This window comes from Dromaius novaehollandiae, chromosome Z (genome assembly GCF_036370855.1).
Source record: "Dromaius novaehollandiae isolate bDroNov1 chromosome Z, bDroNov1.hap1, whole genome shotgun sequence".
Classification (NCBI taxonomy): domain Eukaryota; kingdom Metazoa; phylum Chordata; class Aves; order Casuariiformes; family Dromaiidae; genus Dromaius; species Dromaius novaehollandiae.
This window is the reverse complement of record NC_088132.1, coordinates 61,598,433-61,624,281: the sequence shown is the minus strand read 5'-3', so window position 1 is coordinate 61,624,281 and position 25,849 is coordinate 61,598,433. Positions and strand designations below refer to the sequence as shown.

At 39.5% G+C, this 25,849-nt stretch overlaps 1 protein-coding gene across 3 annotated transcripts in view; it reads left to right on the top strand.

Annotated features, from left to right (window-relative positions):
- Positions 1-1,004: 1,004 nt before the first annotated feature.
- LOC112987100 (E3 ubiquitin-protein ligase RNF180) overlaps positions 1,005-25,849 on the top strand; it is a 61,098-nt gene continuing 36,253 nt past the window's right edge. For all 3 annotated transcript variants that reach the window (XM_026106797.2, XM_026106798.2, XM_026106799.2), the window contains exons 1-4: positions 1,005-1,133; positions 6,096-6,227; positions 8,470-8,565; positions 11,850-12,800. In XM_026106797.2, coding sequence (XP_025962582.2) covers positions 6,126-6,227; positions 8,470-8,565; positions 11,850-12,800 — 1,149 coding nt within the window. In that variant the 5' untranslated portion in view covers positions 1,005-1,133; positions 6,096-6,125. The remainder of the gene's footprint in view (positions 1,134-6,095; positions 6,228-8,469; positions 8,566-11,849; positions 12,801-25,849) is intronic.

The following is a 25,849-nucleotide window of genomic DNA, read 5'->3' as shown; positions in this document are numbered from 1 at the left end:
TGAGAGCACTTAAAAACTGATACTACACTCCTGCATCCATGAAGGCCCCAAACACACAGAGTCCTGCATTATCCAAAATAACTAAGTGATAGCAGAAGCTTATCCTGACCCAGAGAGAATTCACATTAAAATACAGCAAGTCACCTATTAAAGTCACTCAGATACCATAAACGCAGGAGTAACAGTGAAAAGGAGGTTTTAGTGTTTCAAACCATCTCCATGGGCCAAAAGTGGTCATACTCTGAATTTTTTTTCCTCAGCAATGCTCCCACCATCCTCCTGTTCGGTATGACACACTTTGATACCTCAGAGCCCTCCTCCGCGTGTAAGGGGGGTATGTCTGAAGCGATGCAGCTACACTTAGCAGTTTCTGAAGCTCCGGATCAAGGCAGAGAACTATTTTAAAGGACCAACATGCCACCGAGCTGGACACAGAGCCCGCCTGGCACGCGAGCCCCCCTTCGACACGGAGGCACGGACGCTCACCATGGAGGGCTCACGGCGCTGGCCTGGGCCGCCCGGTCTTCAGAGGACAGCACCGGCCCCCGCGCTACCTCCGACGGCAGCGTGAAGCACCAGGAGCGTCTGCACTGTTGCCTCCGCAGAAAGGGCCTGCTACCGCCCAAAACGTGCTTTCCCCAAAGCCAGCCCTGTTCAGCACTCCCCAACCCGTTGCTGAGATCCTCCGCCTCGGGAGGGAGCCCACGGGCGCTGAGCCGCTCCCTCGCCACCCGGCGGGAGAGCAGAGGGAGCGCGCCCGCCCTCGACGCCGCGCCTGGGCCTGACACCGTCCCCCCCCCCCCGCCCCACATGGCACCGGCCCGGCCCGCGCCAGGGCGGCGCCATTTCCCCCTCACCGCGGGGTCGCGCTGTTTACCCCCCGCGCGGGGGAGCAGCGGCCGCCCCAGGGGCTGAGCGCCCCCGCGGCCGGGGCTAGCGGGGCTGCGCCTGCCGCCTCGCGGGCCGGGCGGAGCGGAGCGCTTTCCGCAGCCGTTTGTCTCACGTCTCTTCCCGTTCGCTGGAGCAGCAGCTGCTGCTGCGCAACCCCTTCCCCCGCCCGCGCCGCCTCCTCGCAGCCTCGCCCAGCGCGGCCCAGTGAGCGGAGCCCGGCGGCGGCGCCTTCGCGGTGCAGGGTAAGCGCCGAGGCGCGGAGCCGCGGGGCGGGGCGGGAGGCCTCCCTGCGAGGGGGGCGGGCGCCTCCCCCCGGGGCGCGCCCGGGCCCCGCTCGCCGTCGCCTCGGCCGCGGCGCGGGCAGCCCGCGCCTCGCCGCCGAGTTAACTTAGCGCCGCCGCCCCCTCCCGCCGGCTGCCGGCGCCCCGAGAGCCCGCCCGCCCCCGCGCAGCGAGCCCGGCCCCTGCGCCGGTGGCTTGCGGGCGGCGCTGCGCTGGGCGCGGCGGGCCGGGTGCGCGGCCCTGGGCTCGGGGCGGCGGCGGCGGCGGCGTGCGGGAGGCCGCCCGCCCGGGCACGTCACGCCTCGGCGCCTGCTTCTGCGCTCGGTGATCTTCGCCAGAGCAGTGTGGATACTTCGCGTTGTGCTGCTGCGTCGTGCAGACCTGTTGACTTCGGCAGCGTGCACTGGGATTTTCTAGCAAGTTAAGCATATGCTTAACTAACGACTAATAAGTTGTATGTGTTCCTGCCCGTTTTTATGTTAACTGCCTTGTAATGGCTCGGGCTACTCTTACTGAACGGCGTCACCTGCTAGCCACCAGCTCCCACCAACCAGTGGCCCGTCACCTGAGAGCTGATCACACAGCAGCTGAGATGGTAGAGCAAAATAGGGTTCATAGTCCAGCTGGAGCTGGCACAGGAGCAGGTTGTATGGCACTCTGCTCATCTTGCTGCTTTGCTTCTCTGGCAATCTGAAGGCAGTTGTTTAAACACTTTTTCTGACTTCCCATCAAAGTGTCACTTTATTGCAGATATTGAGACATGCAGGTTATTCTTTTAAAGGTGCCTCTTTAAGCAGAAATACTTGCAAGATCAGAAGCTAGCAGCCAGCATCTACAGGTACCTTAGTAGCTTCCATGATCATTTCTCTGTCCAGCAAAGCGTCAGTTCGTCTCATTCTGGGAGCAGGAACTTCTGGTCCAGACACATGCTGGCTAGGAGACTTAATACAACTTTTCTTTGTCATCTTACTTCAAAGCTGCCACTCATCTACCATTTCTTCAAAACTCCCACTAGCTAAAGCTTAAGTTCCTGTGCCCTAATTTCTTGCTGCAGCCTAATTACTACTGTCATCTTTGTGGCTGCAGTGTCCTGAAAAGTCATGGATGGCTTGAACAAAAAAACATTGAGAACCACTTGGGTTGCTTTACTTCTTTTCTTATTTTTATGTATTTGGGGAGGAGGGGGAAACTAGTCAAGGAGAAATTCTGGACCAGGCTTTCAACAGAAATAAGTTTTTATGTTTAGTCCTTTACTTTGTGCATTTAAGAAACTTTTCTTGGGCTTTGCTTTGTATTTTCTTATTCTTTTTGACAAGAAATGCACAAAGCTAACTACACTATACAGTTTGGACTGTATAAGAAACTTCAGTGTAGTTATCAAAGGGGATTTAAAACAAAGAAAAAACAAAAAAACCTCCTGCTAGTGAGAGGATGCCAAAAGGGAAACAGTCTCATTCAAGAAGTGATGAATAAACAGGAAACTGAACCATTTTGCTGGTTGCTATGTCTGTCACTTCATCCTTCACCTAATTTTCCGTGTTTTTTTGTGAATAGTTCTATTAGCTTCCAGTGGTGGTGTTCATAGGTTTTCCAGATAAAGGGAAGGAAAATTTGATTCCTGTTTCTTCTCCCCATAAAATCTCAAGGAACATGTATGAATCAGAAACTTGTAAGGATCTCATGCAGAAGTTGCATATTAAAGTTGTTTGCCATGAGAGAGTTGGTTATTAATCTTCCAGCCTTTCCTGTTCTTATAAATATAGGAAACAGCTTTTTCGAAAGGGTCTAGTGAATTTTGTGTTAGTTTCTGCCCTAATAAGTCATTTTTTTGCTTGTATCGAGTGTTACGTTGTTCACGTGTTTAATAACATCATATTGGAGTACATGAATAGCAGTATAGTTAGAAATTTATATAATCAGTCCAGGCTCCTCAGTGCTGGCAGTACTTCATTTTGTGTTCCGCGTGCAGATTTGAGCACTGTGATGTAAGAATAGGTGACCTATTTGGAAGAGTTCCCGATAGCAGTGACAGTTGGAGATCAAGACAGCATCATCTGTGAGGAAAGATTAAAAGAACTGGATTTATTTGGCTCAAAGACAGGTTTGAAGGGGAGGTAATGTCTCAAGTGCTTCAAATTATAAAACGTTCTTGAACATAAGCAAAAGAGACGTTTTCTTCTCCGTATTCATGGTGGATAAGGGAAAGAGTAAGGCTTAAATCACAAGAAAATTCAGGCTACATGTTAAGGGGAAAAGTTATAATTATAAAGATAACAAGGTATTGAACTAGGTGGGGAGGGCTGGGGAATATCCATCAAAGGTCTGTAAGAGAAGGTCAGACAGACATTTTTCAAAAATGAGGGCTGAGGACTCTAGCTTGCGAAGGAACTGTTAGGACCCTCTCGTGCTGGCTTTTCTGGGACTGAATCACAGAAAAATACAACCTGTGCTGTGTAGATTATTATGTATTATACATTCCTTTCTCTTATGAAAGTGTATTTTTAAGTGAAAGGTCTATGCAGAACTTAGAAAATACTTTTAAAGTATTTATCAAAAGCAAAAAAAAGAGCTTTTATTTTGCTGTAAAACAGTGATTGCTTGCTGGACACTGTTTAGGTAGGGAGAAGTTTACATCACTTCAGATGTCACGGATAACTAGACGACCTTTGTTCGCATTAGTTCAAACTTGTCTTGCAATACAGCAACACCGCTTTGTCACTTCTTTATCTGTTGTTTCAGAGGTGCACTACCAATTGTTTATCACCCTCCTCCGGTAGCTGTTATCAGCCTCAAATGAAGCAACTGCTCAACGGGTAGCAAAGCAGGGTTTTTTTCCATAAGAATTAGTATAATGGGGACAGGATGTATAGAGACTTGTATACAGTTTGAATACACAGATACGGTATATATAATGTGGAGGATGGATAGTACTAACTGTAACACTTTTCAAGAATGTGTCTTTAGTAGACAGGGGGTATGACTGTACCTGAAATACACATTTGAGCTGGCCTTATTGTGCAAAAAAATCTTTCAGTCCTTCCTGCTTAGTCTTAGATTTGAGGTTCTCACTGAGCTCTTGTAAGATTAAATTAAAGATGTATTATGAAATTGGCAAGAATGAATGAATTAGAACAGCTTTAAGGTGTTTGACTGATACAAGCAAATTCACAACTGCTAATCACTCCTTCAGTACCTTGTGAAGTCTAATGCTATATTTAGCAAAGTGATCCATGCTGCTTGTTAAGTCTTTCAGAACCTGAGTTTGATGGGGGGGGGGGTTAATATATAAGTTACTCCTAGACAGGCCTAGCATTTTTATTCCACTTTCAAAATGTGCCTGATACAGAAAGCAGCACTGGCATAGCCAGATCAATAAAAACTTAGGAGATTCTGTTTAAGTCAAGGCATTAGAATCATCAGTTTTTTGTCATGAACGAGACAGACTTTCAGTGTAAATTCTCTTTCCCATCAGTGTCTCGTCTATGATCTCTTACTTGACCAATTTCATTTACATTAAGTTCTTACATTCACTTACCTGGAAACAAAAACAACTGGAATCTTCACAAAAATTAATTGTAATTTACTGTGTAAAATTGCAAGAAAAAAATTAATGCTTGCTTAAATTTCATTTCATTCATTTTGTTAGTGTGGATCTACACGTTAAAAGCTGTTTGTACACTTGAGCTAGGAGTCTAATGTAGGCACGCTTTGTTTTAGTTCTTTCTTGTCAAACCAGATTTCAGACTCTGCGCATTTAGAAAGAGTAGGAATTCTGCTGAAACAAGAACTCAGATACAAATGGAAAACAAGGTTTAACCAGTGTGTTTATTTGTTTCATAGTCTTTCATTCCTTCAGAAAACAAATCAGAAGATTGAAAGATGGAAATGGGAAAAATGCAAAGATTTATGTGATTTAGTAAGTCAACATACTGTGCACACAGCCTAGGTTGAGGACCTGAGTTTTCTTTCTTAGTGAAAAATAAATAGAAATGAAGTTGTTAAATGAATTGCAGAATCAGACATTTGGATTGTGGAAGAACACAGATTCTTTTAACATTCCTTTGAATTTTTATGGCACAGCTTCCTTGTCAGTAAGCATTGTGCACTTCAACACTACAAGTAGGCATAACTATAGCATAGTGTCTGAGTTGAGTGTGTAAACGTAAAAGGTCATCTTAGGTTTCTTTTCATGTAGCTAGCACAAGGGGATAAAAACAGAAGTCAGTAGAAAGAAGAGCATTGAAGAAAACTTGCCCAAAAGACAAGCCTTTGGAATCAGATTAGAAAAGACCAAAGAGACATCAGAACATAGTAAGGTGCAAACAGAAAAACAGCTGTCTTCTCCTTCTGGGTGTTGTCTTAAATTAAGTCTGTTTTGCAAGCAGACTGATTCAGGTCAGTGAAAAGCCCTGTTGACTTAGTGCAGCAGTAGCGCTGGTCCTCCCGTACAAAATAATTTAAGGGAACAAGCTTCCAGATGCCCGGTGAGAAAACAGTCTTTTTTTCTATGTGGGCTTTCTTTTTTGTTATATGGCATCACATATTTAATGTATATTATAATCAGGAATTAATTTTCTGGACATATTCTGGGAAGTAGTGTGGTTTGGAGGAGGGGATATAAATTGGGAGGACTAGAGTTCTCTTGTGTAAACATTGAGGAAGTTGGTCTATTTTCTAGATTTGGAGGGGTTTTGCTTTCTAATTCTGTATGTAAACTGGAAATAAAACAGCTGTTTCTCTTTGCTATTTAAAATGTTTTTGGTAGCATGCTGTACAAGATCAGAAAATTTTGCTTATAAATGGAATATTAATCTCCTTTACAGTGAAGATAGACTACTGATAGACGTGGGGGTTGCAAGAGGCAAGCATGTGTGGATTTAACAGGTGACTTGAGTTGTACATTTTTGTGGTCTTTACAAATAGGCATACAGATCTGAGGAATCACAAGTGGAAATGAGTAATGAAGAGACTGATGTGCTACGTTGCTGGAGATGTAGAAAATACATAGCAAATTCTGTTTGCCTTATAAAACGTCACGGAAAAGAACCATCTAAAGTAAGTATGGAGTCTGAAGGGGGTTTGTAACCTTTTTCGGTGCCTTTGGTTTTAAATATAGGAGGAGTATTGTATGTGCAACATTCTTTTTGGCACTGGAGAAGGGTGTAACCAATAGAGGTAGAAACAAATATAATTTTTTAAGCTCCTGTATAGTTAGTATTATTAATAGTCCCTATTTATTCATCTACATGTATTTAATTTAGTAGTCAGAAATCAGTGTTTTCAATACAGACATTTGCAGTAGAGCAAGACATGCTCTGGCCTGATGTATGTCTGCAACATGGAGCTCTCGGTGCTCTTCCAGCCAAGGAATCCGCATGTCATGGCTGAGAAGTAGGGAAATATTTTAAAGACAGGAGACAAATAGCTGTCTTAATTTTACTGCTTCTCCAAGGATGCTTTCACAGACTTTATATTCATAGCTGACATACACATAAGTCAAAATGATGGGAAATAATATCATCAGAAACAGAGCCCCTTTGGGTAGAAAATCATTTCCTTATCCAAGAACTAGGAAGTTGTCTTCTAATTTTTTCTTTAACATTGCTCATAATGCTTAAACGTATCATTTGTACACAACATTTAGTACATCTGCATTTAGTAGATCTGTACACATCAATTTCTGTTGATTAGCTTCATGAATTAATGGTTTGTTACCTGAATATGCATTTATACTTACCAAATACATCTATCTCAGGACTCAGCACAGAGAAGATCTTTTCTTTATATTTATATGGCTTTTTTTATTTTATCTTGGTTTTCTTGGCAATGCAAAGGAGTGAAAGAAAATGTGTCTTTTTACTTTAAAAGCTGTGTATTTTTTGTATGGTTTGGGTTTTGGAGTGGAGGGGGAGGGCTTGGAGATAATTTCAACTCTTTTTACGGGAAAAGAAGTAGTGAACAGTAGAGGGTATCTTTGCTACATGGATGTGCCATGGTGGAACCAGGTACTCTTGGTTGCTAGGGGAGATCCACCTTCATTGTGCACACAACCAGAAAGTTCTTTCTGTGTTCATGTAAATAGCAGATAAAAAACATAGGTTACCAGTGTTTTCTGAGACACTGGAAAGCAAATATTCTACTAAGATGAGAAGAGTAATATTTTTCTGTATGTTAGCAACCGTGTTCTTTCCCTGCTGAATTTTAGAACTTAAATCGAACACACAGATGAGTTATAAGTGAAGGAGACTTTGGGAGGACAAAATCTTACAGCAAATCTTAATCAGACATTGAAGTTATGAATGCAGTATAAGCACTGTAAGTCAGAATTATATCCAACTTTAAGTACAGGGATATTTGTACAAGTACTCTCTATAGGTATGAGGAAAAAGACAACGCAAGCGTGGCAAACAAATTTATCTGGGTATTTTAAGTTCTGCTGACATTGATTGAAGAACTTTTAAAAACTTCTGTCTTCCTTATATAGAGCCACTTTCACTTCTCAGTATAATAGAACTGTTATTCCCATGAGTTTCATAACATAGGAGTCAGGATTTTTTCCATGTTCATATCTTTCAGCATCTGGTTTTAAGACTTTTATGCTCCCCACAGGTGTTTTTATAGCTTAGCCTGCATTATAACTTTATTGTCATTCTAAATTATATTAAAATGTTTTAATTCCTTTTGCACTAAAATATAGTTACGTAATTGTATTCATTTTAGCATCAGTTAGTGAAATGCTACAATTTGGAAGCTCAGCTAAAATCCAGCACTATTCTTATGAATATTTTTGAAATCTTGTTTTTTTCCTCTGCAGTTGGTCACATTATTGAAATAAAAACTAAATAAAACTTACTGAAAGTCTTCGGGTTTTCAGGTAGTTATTCTAACAACCATTTTTAGGAAATGAATTTGAAACTCTGTGGAATGATTCTCTGGTACTGACCACCGTTTTCAAATGAACCAGAACTTAACTTTGTCCTGTCTTCACTGAAAAACTGACAGTGTTTGTGAAGTCAGTTTCCTAATACACTTGGAAGATCAACCATGGCATACTTTCTGTTCTTACAAAACAAAAACGCCTCCCTATCAGAGTCTGTCCGCTCTCCTTAGATTCAGAAATAGAGTATTACTGACAGCATCTACTTTATTTTTGGCTTAGAGAATGCACAGCATCTTTTGAGTTTTATCAGTTGTTAATAAAACATTTACTGAATTTGGGTGGCTGATTTCTGGCTAGATTCAAAGAAAAAACATACATGAATGTTGAATATCAATACAATATTTCTGTGTTTAACAGACACCTCAGCATTCAGCTGCTGCTCAGGAGACTTGCAACATATGGCATGTGAATTTAGAAGCCATTCCAGAGTGGGTAAAATGTGTCATTGAAAAGGTAATTTTTTTAACTTGCATTTTTATTATTCAATAAAAATGAAATAAGTATGGGGAACAAATATCAAAGGCACTTTTCCAAGGAGGTCCACATATCACATACAGACTTTTTTTATTGAGGGAATTTCCATCAGTAGTTTTGATCATTACCATTTACAGAGGTTTTTTTTTCTTTCCTCTTGAGTATTTTTTTCTATATGCACAAAACCTAGAAGTGGAATATTCTATTCTTGGCCATAAGAATGATGGAATATAATGTGATGTCTCTCTTTTACATCACCTGTGCTATTTTGTCATATGAATAGAAAATGCACTTCTGTAAATTCAAAGGTCTGATGACAAGCAGTGTCCCTGCTTTTGAGTTTTATCTGCCCATTTGAAATTACAAACCAGCTCACAACTCTGCTGTTGAAACGATTGCTTCAGCTGAGTATTTAAATTATTTAGCCTCTAGAAGTTAATCTTATTGCATGGATTTAAGAAGCAGAAATAGTGATAGTCTTTTGCTGTAAGATTTTTTTGATCAGCCTTACCTGATTTTGAGTCTCACGCAACCTGCATTCCTTTCTGCTTAAACTGCAGTGTCTAAGCTTTACTATATTACAAGATTCACATCAGAAATCCACCCTGAAAATAATATGCAAAGCAAAAATGGTTATGACTGTAAAGCTAAGCACTCAAAAATTAAGAAAATCTGTTTCATCTTCTGTCTTCCTTGTTTTGCCCTGTGTTTTATTTTGTTAAACATTAATTAAGCTCTTAAAATTACTGATCTCTTAGACTTCAGCACTGCATGGCAAAATAGTGCATCTGTTTCACAAACATTTCCCCTTTGGGGAAAAAATATTTGAGCAGTGAGGAGGTATTTTCATGCTGAGTTTCTTAATCTTGAATGCCTGATCGCAAAGACCCAGATTTGTTTTAGTACTTTGTATTTTTTTATGATTTCATGTATTGCAACTAGCTTTATACTTTTCACGGTCAGCTGTAGATGCCCAGCCTTCTGCATTTAAAAGCCTGGAGATACAGGTTTCCAGGAGACCTGGAAAATAAGAAAACCACAGACAGTGGCTGTGCAGAAAAGACTTAAAATATTTGCTCAAGATTGCAGAGGAGCAGTGTTCCTCTGGTGGCAGAGACAGAGAATCCAGTTCTGTATGAAAGCCTTCAGCTGTCTTAGCCCTGACTTTGTCCTTTCACATCCTGGAAAGTCTTGCCACATTCCCTTCTGACTTCTGTAGAAAGGTCCTGTGGGTTTATGGATAAATGTATGGGCTTTTTACACAGTTCTTTCTTACCCAGATCTGAATAATTTTGTGATCATTTGTTATTTCCTCCTGTATGACTTCTGAATCAAAGGCTAAATCATTTTACATAAGCACAAAGTCTGTTTGGAGGCTGCAACAACCTACTGCTTCCTAGCCAGTTCTTTTTTGCCATCTGTCCCTGTTCTTAACCAATCTCATTTGGTTTCATACACACTTCAGTGTACAGAAATTCTTAAATTGGCTCTTCCCTGCTTTACCTTTTTATGCAGCCTATCACGAAATTGTGTCCCCTCAGCTTCTTTTCAGATCTTGCTGATTTTCCCCCTACCACCTCCTCCACAGTTAGGCTGTTGCCTCTTTTACTGAGTCAGTACTTCCACAGTCCACTTCCAAGTTCATGTTAAATTAATCCTGGACTCCTTTGTATTGCACCTCATCTCCCAGTCTCTATGCACATAGGACAGGTCGTCTCCTCCTTTCCTCGTTTTACCGGGCTCCTTACCTTCTTCCCTGACTTCTCATGGCTCGTCCATCCCCTGCATTTGGAGATCCAAATTAGTGTTCCATAGCACCAGAGTGCCAAGAAGACTCGCTAGAGGCACTAGAGAGAGACTGCTTTTTCCTCAGTTTTAGTGCCTAGCCTGTAGCATCTGCGAAATGGAACGTGGGAAGCTCATAGTAAGTCTTTGAACCAGCTTAGTTGTTCTGAGGAATGGCATAGACACAAATTGGTCAGCCTTATAAACTGTGAGAGGTACTGTGCATGTTCAAGGAATTTCCAGGGATCTTAAAGCCTTCAGAAAGCTTTACTGAGCATGTGTAAACTGAGATTTTTTCCTCTAGGCTAATAACATGTTCAGATTCAAACAGATTCTCATAGGTGCAACAAAAGGCACATCTCTTACATTTTGTGAAATTTCGAGCTTTTAACACAAAACACAGGAGTAAGTTTCTCAAGGAAGAGTTTCCAGAACTTTTTCTAGTGTTACATAACAAAAAATAACCTTTTTTAGCACACAAGCTTTTTCTGACACTGCAAAATTGGTTTTACCGAAACTTTCTGAAGCATTCACTCAGACAAGTGTCAGTCATGGCAACATCTTCTCAATCAAACTTGCAAAGGTATAGGCAACTAAAAGCATTGCCTAATTAGAAATGTTGGGCAGCATCTGTAACACTCAGAGCTGAACTTCACTTACAACTCCAGGCACACGAGTGATGTGTGACCAGAGTTGATAATGTTGTTTCTCATCTTTGCTTTGATCCTGCAAACACTTGCATAACTTTAATCCTCACAAATGTTTCTGCTGAACAGATTAATATATTTACTGAAAATACTGAGTGTGCAAGTGTGTGTTTATAGATCTGTTATAAGTTTTCCTTTGAAAAAGTGGCTTTAGAATTGAAATGAGTTTCATAAAATTACAAATAATGAAAATAATTGTCTCCTTAAAGATACAGTATAAAGGGTTTGTGACAGTACCCGCACACAGATTATGCTGTAATACTACGTACACCAAAATACATTAAGTACTATTTTAAGCATTGTCGGGTAAGCAAAGCAAAAGCTACGCTCATCTTGTGAGAAATCTTCTTCCTCTGCACTTAGTATTCAAGAGATGTATCAGCACTCAGAAAACTCAAGTGAGAAACTGTGCTTGCCAATTCCAGGCTAACATAAGAAATTAATTTCAGTGTTTTAAAGGATCTAATATTTTCATTAGTATTGCAGCATTATTCTCTCTATAGACAAATTTTTGAAGTAATTTAAAGCCTCTATATTTTGAAACGTGTGTTTGTTCTGGATTTCTTAGAATCAGTTATCACTTCAGCAAGCAGTGTTTTTGAGAGAACATTATTTATAGTGGATTTTCTTTTTTCTGTGCAGTCTCTTTTCCTGTGTTTAAAAGGGTTTACTTTTTGTTTTTCATTAAAGGAGAAAAGTAAATCTAGTAATGGCTTCTTAATCATTCATTTACAATGAATCTGTTGTTCTTTTTTCTTTTCTTGCTAATAGACACAGTGGACAACTGGAAAACTACACTGTCCGTTCTGTGAGGCCCGCTTAGGGGGCTTTAACTTTGTTTGCAACACAAAGTGCTCCTGTGGACAGTCTGTAAATATACATTTCTGCAAGAGTCGGACTGACTATCAGCCAGCTTTCTCTGTTAAACTGGCAAAACCATCAGCAAAACGCTTATCACTCTGCAAAATTCAGTGTGATTTTAACAAGGATCCCCACCGCATACTGGTAGCTGCAACTTTGGAAATCAAAAATCAAGGGTTTTCATACATGGCCAGAAAGAACAATGATATTGGAAGATTAACAGAAGCACTTTGTCTGGAAGTCAGATCACCCAGTTTTGAGATGAAGGGTAAAAAACTTCCCTTAAAGGCATTAAATCAAAGGAAAAACCTGTCTGCTGCCTGGCCTATGAATGATGCATGCACTGTAGAAGCTTTTCGCAGAAGATCACATAGTTTGGATTTAAGTATCAGGGAGAGGCTTGTTTTGTTGCCTGCTTTATATGGAACTTCCAGTGTGGGAACTATTTGCCATGGCCAAAATGAAAATCCACCTGTTTACACAAGATGTGACTTGCAATTAGAGTCCAATCAGAAAGACGATACTGCTTTTCAGGACCAATACAGTGTGAATGCTGATGAACTACAGAAAAGGTTTCGAGTTACTTCCTGTAACACATTGGTACATAGAGTAACAGAAAGTGGATGTGATTTTGAAGCTACTGGGCAATATTCCGGGAGTGCCACTGCTGATCAGTCACCTTTTGTGATGAACCGTTCTTCATCTACAAGTGCTGTAGAAGAGGAACAGTGCATCACACCTGGTGGTCTTGTGCAGCCTGCAAGTATTTCCTTCAACCAAAAGCTGAGTAAGAAAGAAAGAAACAAGTTGAAAAGCTTAAAGAGGAAACAAAGAAGGCGAGAACGGTGGCTACAGAAACAGGTAGGTGTTTAAAATGAATTATGTTTGTAAAGTTTGGCATGCTTTTGTAAATCATTCTATTTTTGATGCTTTTTTTTAATATTGGTTTAAGATGGTACTATCTAAGGTTACGTATTCTGCAAACACATATTTATGATCGCTTCCTGCATGCATTTTTTTCTAATTCAACGTGATCAGTTCCTCCTCTGCAGAATCAAATCTTGATGGGTAAAGATAAGTACGTAACTAGTTTCTGTTGGACTTCTTGTTGTTTTGTGATGTAAAAACAAACAAACTTGAAGTGTGAAGAAATACTGTAAAATTTAATCAATAGGATCAAAGGAAATCTGAACATTCATATCTTCTAAATGGGAAACACTAGCATTCAGGATTTCCTAACTTTTAAGTAATGGCGTTTCGGAGTATCTTTTTGCATATTTTTTTTTAAAAGATGTTTGTATTTATTATTTATCAAAACAGAAATATTTTTCTTTGAATAGTGAGCTGATCCTTGCTGTTTATATTATCATTATGTCTTTAGTAGCTAGATATTTTGGATACAAATATAACAAAAATGTTATATATTCATATCACTTATACAGTTATAGTTACCTTCTTCAAACCATCTAAATAGGAACAGAATTAAAGACCACAGATTGTCATGAGATTTTTACAGGGGGAGAGAGGGGCAAAAAAAAGGGGAATGTATCTTAAAATGAATAACACAGTCATTGTGTGCTCAGAGGAAATTGAATAGAAAGACTAATGATATGCATGTCTTCAAAGGAAAAGTTCTCATAAAATTCCTGCCATAAAATACTGTGTGGCCAGATAGAGCAAACACATTAAGTAATTCATATCAGAGAAATAATACCTACTTAAGAAATCGTTCCCATTTTGGGTAGGCATGTCATTGTTATAGGCTTAGAATATTCTATGACTGAAGTACAGTGACATGTAAAGCTTCCATAAACCATAATTCACAGATTTTTTGTGTGATTGCTTTACATTTGATAGCAATCTAATTTAATTTAGTATTTATGCCTTATCTAGAAGCTGCTAAGCTTATTTTAATTGACTACGCTTAAGTAAGATGCTATATTGTTTTCATTAGTTTGCATTTAAAACAATAGGCTATATAGGCTATATACCGTTCCACTCTGCTCAGACAGTGAATGACTTCAGACTCTGCTAGATATTATCAGTAGACCCTTTAGAAGGTAGTACAAGATCATAGTGGAGCAGTGAATTCCAGATCGAGAAATAATTGCATGGAGACTGTCCCTCTCAATTAAATGTGCAGACCCAGCTTGAAAATGTGATGAGTCCAGGACATATCATAGGACTTTTCAGTATGACGTATATACTTTCATCTGGGGGAAGCCTGAGTTTGGGTTTTTTGCTTGTTTGTTTTTGTTTTGTGTTAGCAAATATTTCAGTTGGCACTGTGATATTATGAAAACTTGTTCTGGCTTTGTAAAATGACTGTGATACTGAGAGTAAAGAACCTTTCTAAGTTCTGGATGTCTTAGCATTGGATGCTGGTCTTTTGATAAATTTAAAGATTATTAAGTGTCAGAGCCCCTAAAATGGTTTTAAAAATTCCAGACCTCATTGCTTCTATTGAATAAAATGTTGATGCAAAAGCACAGTGTATATGAGCATTTGCAGTCATGTCACCTGTGGTGTCTTCAGCCACCTTCATCTTTGCAAGAGATTACTTTCTCGAATGAAATTTTGCACAAATTTTCCTAATTTGTGGTAGCTGGAGAAAGAAAAATATACTTTCAAATCTCTTCTTTGTTAAACCTTGCCTAACCAATTCCTCTACATTATTCTTAAATTTGATATATCAAATGATATACAGTTGTTAAATCTGCATATAATTTGCAAAGTACAAGAATTCAAAACTAAGCATGTGAAACAAATCATCTGGTTTTGAACAGTGTGTTTGAGGGGAAGTTATTTTGCTTTTGTTCCTTGATGGACATTGATTTCTTTAATCTTGATGAAAGTCTATGCTTGTGGCATGGACTATTTAAACGGGACTATTTTAATACTGAAATGTATACTTTTCAGGCTCTCAGTCAGGCAGCGTGTTTCCCACCAGGAGAGTTTTTCCCACCAGGAGTTTGGGACATCGCACCCCCTCTGCAGGCTGACATGGCACGAAAGGTGCTGCGTCCCTGTTAGCAGCCTCCCCTCCCTCGTGCCAGCCGAGGGGTCCTGCCTTTGCTTCCGAGCTCCCTTTGCCAGCGTTTCTCTTCAGTGCTCTGACACCTCTCTTTTGTATGTAGGCGCAAATTGTCACTGCGGTACATAGAATAGTAGGCCGTGGTACTTTGAAACCGTGATTTTGAGCATGCTTATTGCTATACACTTAAGTAATCAGATGGTAAAACTTCACACGTAGAAGAAAGCATGAACATTTGATAGGTGGAGTGCAAGAGTTTTGATAAGTGGCAGTGGGGAGCATTTCATTTAAGTGCTCTTTCAAGAAGTCCTGTACAGAGCCGTGATGGGAGGCGAACCTTTTAATTTATCTCTGTTAAAGTTACTGTACATCTCACTTTTTATTAAACCTTTTCCTGAAAGCAGCCTGAGAGAATGAACCCTTTCAGACTTTGGACTTCTTTTTCTTTGGAAACCAGCATAGGCTGGTTCTCTAAGTTTATTTTGTAGTGTGAGAACTTCGTCTGTCGAGTTGCCCTTCCCTCTTTCAGCACACATATTCTGGCTGATGCAGTAAGCCAAAATAGATCCATAAACGTGGTCTCGTGACTGAATGCACACTATGATTAGTTTAAAGTGTATAAACCTTGAACTGTGAGCAGGAGCAAGGCTGCCAGCTCCTGAGCTGTGCCTGCACTGCGCGGCCTGCGCTGCGGCGTGGGTGCTGCGAGCAGCAGGGGGACCCAAACTTCCTCGCCTGCTCAGCAAGCGAAGGCTCTGCCTGCCTGCGAGGAGGATGCCTGCCTAGTGGCTGTGTGCTCCTGGGGTTTTTTAGGCATACAGCATATCATTAGAGTGTGACGGGAAGTGACTTATGTTTAGCGATTTGCCTGTATAAATAGTGGTTCTTGTTACTGTTGTTGTAGCTAAGAATATGAAGTATTTCTGTTATAACAAGATGTATGTGAAAGGGAATTTGTATGCTTGCATTATTTGCTAAAGTCTGAAACTTGTAATCATTTGCTGAAAGATCTCGGTCAAAGAAATGTCTTTTGCTCCTCCCAGTTTTGTTTCATTTCTGTTTACAGTCATTTTATGTAGAGGAAGACTCTACAGTTACATTCAAATTTGCAGTGTCCTCTTGGAAATGATCCTGATATACAGGGGGAAGAAAATATTATTGGGCGTTTGCTTCACTTGATAACTTGACACATCACCAGTGCTTTTGTATCTTTTCTAAAACACGGAAGTGTGTCTGACAAAGGTGACCAGTGGTCAGCCCCTAGGAAGTAAGTTGGCTTTCACGCTCCCGGTGTTAATCAGAACTAAGGATAAACAGATGGATAAAATACTGGATTGTTTAACCACACCATCTTGTGCTAAATGTTCTTATCTTGGCCTGCAGCCTTGAATTTTCATATCTACACTGATGATCGCTGGCAACTGACAGTCTTGTAGCAAAGGCACTAGACTTGGAAGGTTTAACTTCTGACCTTAGTCACATCATCGATGTTTGTCTCCTTCATGTGTAAATCGGTTTAAAATTCTTTTTCTTGCACTGCTGTGTTTGTATTTAAAGTGTAAATCCTTCAGGTGTCTCATCCTGGATTTGTGCAGTGGGACTTCAGACATCCCTGCTGTGATACTACTTGTAAAAAGAATTATTCTCAGATTCCTTACGGATTCCTTAACTGGTTGTTGCAAGAATAAATGTATTATTTAGTGTTGGGACCAAAGTAAGGCAGGATGAGAAGGAAGTGAAATGAAACCACAGCTGGAAAAGCAAGCAATGACTACAAGGTCTAAAGATTGTGACCTGTGTCAAAAAAATATGAGACCCTAGAGAAGTTCCTTAAGACTGAGTAAAGAGGGAATACAGGGGAAAGAAGGTAATTCCTAATCCCATACCCTGAGATCTGTATCAGAAGGTGATGGATTTAGTAAGAAGTAATATTTAGTTGTAGTGACTGACTTACTGTGAATCCTCAGGATTAAGGTGGAGAGATGCAGTAGTGCAAGAGCATTTTGTCTACCTGGCTCATGCTTGTATGATGTGCTTCAGCATGGGAGGTGTTCACACTGGCTTGCTCATTCACTTTCTAGAGTGACTGAAAGAGAAGTGAAGATCAAATATGCATAAAAATGTTTCCAGCTAGGGAGTTTACCATGGCTGACTTCAGAATCATTCCTGCTCTGGATCAGTTCTCAGAATAGCATAGTAATTTTGTAAGTAACTGTTTAAACTTATGTTTACTGCACAACAAACCATGAGAAAAGAAGACTCTCATGTTTCGACTGAGGTGCTTCTATGTTAACCCGCAGCTGCAGAGAACACAGGCCTGCTATCTTTATGATTTGCTCTTTCTGGAATAGTGATGTTGTAATGATGATGTTACAGCATTAGTGGTTTAACGGTCATTAAGCAGCAAGGCTGCAGGATGTTACAATCAAAACCTTGTTTATGGGCAAAGAGGAAAACCCCATATATATAATAATAAAGGGAAGAATTTATTGTTAGTAGAATTGAAATCTTAAAAGTCTGATTATTATTAGTCCAAATCTAATTGTTACAGAAAGAATAATAATGCAGTTGTAACTGTTAGACATGCCTCTTAGTTTCTCCTCTTTTCCTGGTGTTACGCTCACCATTCTGCTGCTCCTCTGGGTGCTGAAGTTGGTAGTTTCATTGTGGAGTGTGTGGGGGGGTGTTACAGCCAGTTGTCAGCATCTGGAGTCCTTTACCAGAAGGAATATGATGTCCAAGTTTATGGTTTCTTTTTCCTCACTGCAGAATCCACTCGGGCACTTTTATGTGTTTGCTAACACACTTTTACACCTTTGCTCTTCCTCATTGGTCTGCAGTACCACATTACGTCTGAATTTACTAATGTGATGCCTTTTATGTATGTTAGATACTGTTACTTTGATCTCTTTGTTACCCCTAAAACCAGTTTTGTCCAGCTCTGGGTCTGCATTTCTTTAATGGGCCATTGGGGAGTTGTTTATAGCTGTGGGCTCTCCAGTGCTGGCCTGTGCCCATCTTGTGTCATCCCATACCTGGGCTCCTCTGCACCATACCCTCTCTCGCCACTTCTCAGGGCCTCTGCTGTGGTGGTTACACCTTCTGAGGGCGACGTGAGTCCTGACTTGTTCTACTGTTTGATATGCCTTTTACATAATTTGGGCTTAATAATAACCAAAGTGGGATAAACAGCCTTGCAAATTTGCCAACAAATTTACCCGTCCAGGAACAAACTCTGCTTGCCTTCTGTCATGGATAGTTAGAAAAACTAGTGTATATTAATTGATTTAATAAAATACATCGCCTGACCATATAATACTATATCCTTAGTCCATTGCAGCATTATCCATTGCAGCGTCACTATTTCTATATTGCAAACTTACTCTTCACTTGTGTTGGAAAGGAGAAGAAATTACTCACGGAGCTACCAGAGAAGTACAACATATCAAGATTGTCTCACTGTATCTGTAAACTATATACTGTGAATTTTTATGATTATTTTGAGGGTAGACTAGAATGTAGTGTAGCTGCGTTGTCTTAATATAGCTTTACTGCAGGCAGAAATAATTGGTTGTGCTCTGAATATATTCCTTCGCTTCAGCAAAGTACTTATGAATAAGCTGTTGGTCTGTAAGATACTTTCAGAATATATAAATACTATAAAATAATGTCAGCGTAGCAGAAGTCCCTGAGCATTAATGCCTTAAATGACCATCTTCCAGAAGAGAGGGGCACTTGCTACTTCTTGTGTCAGGCCACCCTTCATGGTTGCTAAGCTTAGAAAAAGAAAAAAAAGGCAGTGATTTTGGCTGACCTGTTTGTGCTTTTCCAGCATTCTTGGTAGTGAGAAGTAGAAGTGATTATAAGCATCAAACAGATGTCACACAAGTAGAGCGGAAAAGATTGCATACATCCTCACTATTTGTAAATTTGATAACCTATTGGTCATTCTAGTAGAAAATGGAAAATTAAAGTGCAAATTAGTGAAACAAATCATATATAGTACTGAAAAATAGTGAAGAGATGTTATATGGTAGCTGCATTCCAGAATTAAATGTAAGGAAAGATAATATCTGCTGTTGAAGCTGAAGAGGGTGGGTGGACAGTCTTTTGGGCTTCTGAATGCGTTTTTCAGATCCAAAGTAAAATTTTATGCTAGTTAGTCTAAGAAGTTAAAGAAAGCAAGAATTTCCTCTGTTGCATTGTAACAGCCTTACCACTATAAACCTGCACCTATGTACATATTTAAAGCTGACTATTCCCAAGTTTTTATTTGAAACAGTGTTTTCTCTAACATCATGCACTTCCCTAGTGTTTTTTATCAACACTTAAATTAAACACTTAAAACGATTACACATCAGAAGGGAGAACTTGTCCTTAGAGATTCTTACAGGGTAAAGCCTTAGCTAGGAACAGGCTTCACATTTAATACAATTTGGAATTGTGGGGGAGAGCGTGTGTGTTTCTTCTTTTTAAATTTGCTTTCAAGAGAGTACCTGCCTTTTGTGAAGATGCCCTGTCTGTCAGTTCCCATTATTAGGAATTTGCAATCAAGTTTCTAAATTTAAAGTCTTTTACCTTCTATTTGAATAATAGGAGTTTAGATGTATTTTTTCTAAAGATTGGGCTCAACAAGGCAGCATTTTGATGTAGTGAACATGAAGAGAAGAAATACAGTTGATTTAATGGTGATCTCACATTTTTGATAATGCTGTCAGTCAGAACGAAGCAGATTCATCCTCATTAAATAAGGCTTCTCCTCTGCAGTCTTTTAAAAAAAATCCAACAGTTTTACAAAAGCTTAATCAAATCTGAATCTTTTGTAGCTTAAAAAGTTGAACATTTTTAAATGACTGTATTTTCATATTTTTGTATTTCTCATTTTCTTCTATGTACAGAATGAGGAGAGCATACACATGGACTTTTTTAAAAGTAAAATTAGAAGATCTAAATAGATGTTATTTAGAATATCTCAGTTTCCACTTGTAAATTAAAATTAGTATGTCTCTGGAAGAGGAGAGCTAAAATTACAGTGCATCTCTGAAACGCGCTTTACCAGAAAAATGAAGCTCCAACTATGTCCTTATTCCATTACTATACTTTTCATATCAGTTTTCATACAGAAAATCCATTGGTTAAGAAAATAAGTTTAGTATTTCTAAATAGAAAACTATATAATTAATAAGAAACAGAGCAAAAGCCTCTCATTAAAAAGTGAAAGAAGACTTGACTGCAGCCGTGGTGAAGGAAGATAAAACATTAGAGAGAAAGAAACCATCCAATGAGGAGTGTTACAGTCAGTGGGCTCCCTGAATTGGCAAGAGTGAATGACTTGGGAGCATTCTGAGTGTTTTCTAATTGAATATAGTAGGTTTATTGCAAAAAGAGATGTATGATTAGGAAGAAGCATTACACCAAAGATTATAGAAAAGGGTAAAAACTTGGGGGTAGTCAAGTTTTTTTTTTTTGCAACAAACTTACACTCTGTCTTTTCCTGTTTCCCTAGTAATATTTTTTACCCTCTTTGTTCATTTCAGCCACACTTGATAGTGTGATAGAAGTTTTATCTTCAGATAACTGTTTGTTTTTTAAAGAAAATTTCAAGACGGTAGATAAACAAGTGAGACCCTTTAAGTTCCCTAATGTGGGGAACGGCTGTACATGAAGTTAGGAAAGTGAACAAATATCAATCATAAAGCACAAATCCGTAGAAACCGGGGTCCATAGCAGCAGACCTGCCAACACTGGCACATTCAAAAGCAACATGTCCTAGCTATTCTTGAGTCTCATTTATTTGCATATGTCCTCAAGTCTGATGCATGCTAAATATATCACTGCCACTTAATACCTTGGATCTTGTAGAAGCAGATACCATTAACAACTGTATTCTTACACGTTATTGGTAGAGCTGGCAGATTTTCTTTGGTTTATAGAACTACTTTTTATTTTTATTGACATTCATGGAAAAGTAAGATTCTACAAGAGACAGGAAAAAATGTTGTGCTGTGTATGAACAGTTGTGTATGTCTTCATTATTTGCCTTTTTAAAAAACTGTTAAATGGGTTCGGTGTTCAATCTCACTTGCTGCAGAAGAGGCAAGGTTTTAAAAAAAGATATAAATAGATTGTTTGTTTGAGGGTATTAGATACAGGTAGACCTTGTAATTCCTCTTGGCTGCACAATTACAGCACTCGAACTGTTAAGTAGTGCTCCCCTTGAGGTGGGTCCAAAATCCAGCCTGGAATGAGAAGAGGACCACAGATTTTGGTATAGTAGCAAAATAAATATTGATTTTGTGCATTAGAATAAATCTACTGGACAGGAGCATATCTCCTAAATGATCATATTTCTTGTATAGGGAATTACTGAACTGAAAAGCAGAATATCATTGTTGTAGTCACTGTAGCAATATGTTATTTCCTGCTGCAGCACAACAGACCAGTCTGGCCTCTAACAGTAAGCTGTTCCAGGAGGATATAAATAATTAATTAGAATTACTACTAGATGAATTTTTCTGGACTGAAGTCTGTTAATCTGTTTGGAATATATCCATATTTAGAATGCTATTGACTACTGTGTTGATGTCTGTCTCTTGGATGTCTTTTGTTCTAAAAATATCCTGATTCTCCTTACTTTAAGCATAAATGTAGCATTGGCTAGTGTACCGAAACTGTTTTTATACAAAAAGTATGAGCAGTTTTAGAGAGATATGCTGAAATGTGACCTGCCACAATGGGGACAAAATACGATGAGGCTCGCCTGGGAGTAACATGGCACTAGTCACGCTTGATCCAGTGTTCGTAAGATACGATCTCACTCTTTAATGAAGAGCTGAGATAGCAAGTGGTTGCTTAGCCAGGCTGCTGAGATAGGCTCCCAGTTATTCTCCACTTCACTTGTTCTCTAGATTGAACTTCTGTAAAACCTGTCTTGGGCAATAGCGGTGGAAGATCGTACAGAATTTCACCTGCAGCACCACATTATACGAGTTCTGTGTTCCACTTTACCTATACCACTAGTCCATCACCTTCAGCTACGAAGACTTATTTTTCCTCTTGCTTCTAACACAGATTTTCTTCAGCATTTTGAATCTCAGCAAATCCAGTGCTCCAGATAGATGTAGATTTAGAGTATCTGTTCATCTGGCTGTAAATTTCTCTACAATCTTTTCCCTGTGCTTCCAGCAACAGGCTGTTTCTCTTTCCCCTTTATGAGCTAGAGGTGGTATCAGATCAAGAGGCTTGGGGACTACTGCAGTTCCTTCTGCGTATTTTTATGTGCATTTTCTCCTCATCTTATCTTCATTTTCTTAGTTGTGCTCTAAAACAATGTTTTTTCCTGTTTGTCTTCCATCAGCCTTCTGTCATTTTTCAAATATGGCAGTGCATGTTTTGAGGGAGGCAGACTTGCTGCGTTTTTGACTGCAGTATGGTTTTATAATCATTGCAGGTAGAGTTCAGTTGCTCAAGTTATTTTTCGTGAAAGCACATAGCAAGTGGGATTTTGAGCACAGTGGAAGAAAACAATTCTTAAACCTCAAAATGGAAACTAGAGAGTGCTTGTCAGTATTTTCCTAGTCATATAGAAGATGTACTGCATGTGCACTAAAATGGCACATGTATTGAAATCTCTACAGCAAGATCCTTCAACCAGTGATCTAAAAGACAAATATTTAGCTCACAAGTGATTTTCTGTTCTCCTTTGTGCCTCAGTATTCCTTTTATAAGGAGCCCTTTGTGTGTGGAGAAGGAAGAAACCCAGCACAGACAGAGGTAGCTACAAGACTGTGGATCTTGAATGCAAGAGTGAGGCTGTTCAGTATAAGAGAGCAGAGGAAATTTGGGTTTTCTCCTTCAGCTGTCTCTTATGTTCCTGCTGGGTTGGATGGGACTGCAGCTGAAGATGGAAGAAGCAGAACAAAAGTTAATGGAGCTGAGGTGCAAATACACATACACAGTTCTTCCCTGGGCCTGCTGTGCTTTGTTTTGAAGCTGAACTGTAGAGAAGAAGGGAGTGAGATGAAACAGAGCAGGATCACCGGAGGCTCTCAGTTCTTGCACACAGAAGTGGAGGTGGAGCAGGAAAAAGAATGAAATAGCGCTGCTAGAAAGTACCTTTACATACACATAGGGGTGAAATGTGGAAGTAGGAAATGGGGACAAGAAGTGGGGCCTGTCAACTCGCACTTACATTTGGATATTGAAGAAACAGGCAAGGAGCTCGGGGGCTGATGGAACACGTAGTTTGGAGAGCATCCTTTACTCACTTGGCTTTGTGTTTCTCCTTTTAAGAAAAAGGTAAGTTAAGACGTATTAGTTAAAAAGCAAATTGGAACTATTTTCATGGCTTATTTGAGAACATCCTGTATATTTTCCTATGACTTTAGGAGTGTCACTGAGGAAACCTGTCTGATCTAGCGTAGTGCAGTAACAGTTGAATCTTTTTTTGTGTTTAGTGCCTAATTTATTCACAGAAGCGCTGCTTTGTTGAAATTTTTGCCACTAAAGTCTGTGTTGATGCTCAAACTTACCAGTGCCAGTAGCTTACCTTTGCTGATTTAGAGTGTGATGATTCAAGATGCATACTTCTGTGGGAAGTTCTGCTGGATGCAGAGTTCAGGGAGTTCAGGGTACCTGGTACTTTACGGGGTTGCCTTTGGCAAGCTTACTAATCCAGCTTAATTTTTGGCAAAATACAGAGCAAAAGGTGTGGTACTTGTACTATCCTGAATCTTGTGCCCTTCTGCAAGGTTCGCACTAGCAACTTTGTTTAGGCTGTTTGAAGAATACCAGACTATCAATCAGGACTGTTGGATTGGCATAGTGGAGTTGTGACTGAACCAGAATTTTTCAGGAATTTTGCTTTTCCTGTGCATCAGCTGCAAGGAAAGCATATGAATCAACATGTCCATGATATATTATTGTAACATAGTTTTATGAATGACTGGCTGGGCCATTTTCACAGTTCTGTGTTCAAAATACAAACATGATCAGAACCACACACCAGTGTCAAAATTTGCCAGGATGTAATTATCTTGTTAGTTTAAATAATAATATGAGGAGGCAACTTAGGCAGTGGTTTCATCTTACAGTTGGTGAGAAGGAATCCCACGTGATTCTGGCCACAACTGGCTACTTCTCTTGTCTCATCTGATTCCACGGTGACCTGATTCAGAGAGGTAAAACAGGTGAAAACTAACAGAGCAAAACTCATAAATTCTTGTCTATTGATTCTCTCCCTAATTCGGCTCACGCTGAGTTCAGTAGATTGGTACAGACAGCATAAGAATACAGGTGGGACTGCACGGTTGGAGACAAAGAAATAATAGCCATTACATCAGCTGAGCTATAACATCAGAACAGGGCCTTATACTTACTATTTTTGCTAACGGTTCTTTGTTTCATATTTTTACCATCCTCATAGAAAACATATCAGTCACAGAGTCTTGTTCATTTGCAGTCAAAATGATTCCCAGGAGCAAATGTCTTCAGCTGATGAATGTTTCTGATGATAGCTGTAACAATGTCATCATTCTTAGTGGAAATGTATGAGATGTTATCCAGAAGTGATTTGTTGTGAATGGAATGAAGATAGCTATTACATAATCAGAGTGTATTGATACTCTGCTTCTATAATGTGAATACAAAAACTGATTGATCTTTTGTCTTCATAAATTTATAAGATGGACTTCTGTATCTGCACTGGAGCTTTGTAGCCTTATATACTCACATGTATGTAATTAAACCATGAATTATTGTCACCTAGCATGTCCCATTGATACATTGCTTTAAAATGTAGTAAGGAAATTTATATTTTGCTTCTATCTAGCATTTTTATACTACTGTAAGAGTTACTGCAATTTGGGGGGAGAGACTGTTTTTTTTCAAAAGCAGAATCTGAAACATTCCTCAAAAATTTCAGAACTCTGAAGGAGTAAATGCTGTCCTATGTGCTATGTGGAATAAAATATTCTGTAAAGAGCGGGGGAAGACCAGTTTCTTGGAAAGAAAGATGTATTTAATTCTTTCTTAAGATCAGTTTCAGTAGCTAAGCAGTACCATTTACGTGGGGAAATTCGTGATGGATATTAATGCAAATAGTTTTTGTTTAATGCTGAATGTGCCAATCTGAGACCCCAGTGGCAACTCTGTGTTCCACTTTGGGAATGAAAAGTGATGGACAGCAAATATTTTACAGAACACTTGGGCACTGAAGAGACTGACTATCTAGTTATGTATTACCCTCTTTTCATAAGGCAGTGGTCATATTTCTGGGTGAAAAAATGGGCATGGTAACAAATAGCAAAGGTATCATGCAAACTAGGTGTCTAGTGACTCCAGAGCTTCCTAAGAAACGAACATATCCCGTTCAGAGGCCTGTGCTTCAGTTTCCACACTGCAGTGCAGTGCAAGAAAAATGCAGAGGAGCATTCTAGAGGAGCATTTGTGCCTCAGCCCCTTCCGAAGAACAGACATGCAGCCCCTGTAACCTGGATGCTGATGACATTGGATAACTGTCGTCTAAAGATGTAGCCTGAGACCCAGAGATCCTTAGCTGGTTCTAGGAAGGACAGTTTCTCTCATATGTTTAGTTGTAGACCTTTGTGCTACATGTAGCCTGACTGAACATGGGCATCTGCAATAACACTGTAGTTTACATCATAAACATAGTTGCAATTAACTAGTTGCTGTAAGTATTTTTAAAACTGACCTGAAGTTACAGAAGTTATATTTGTATCATATGATAGCAGAAAAAATGTCCAGCCATTTTTCAGAGAACTTTAGTCAACAGCATTTTTATTTTATCTCTGTACCAAAATTTTAATGTCAAGTAGAAATTTCTGAAAATAAAAAATGTGCTCTGAAAGTGAGAATG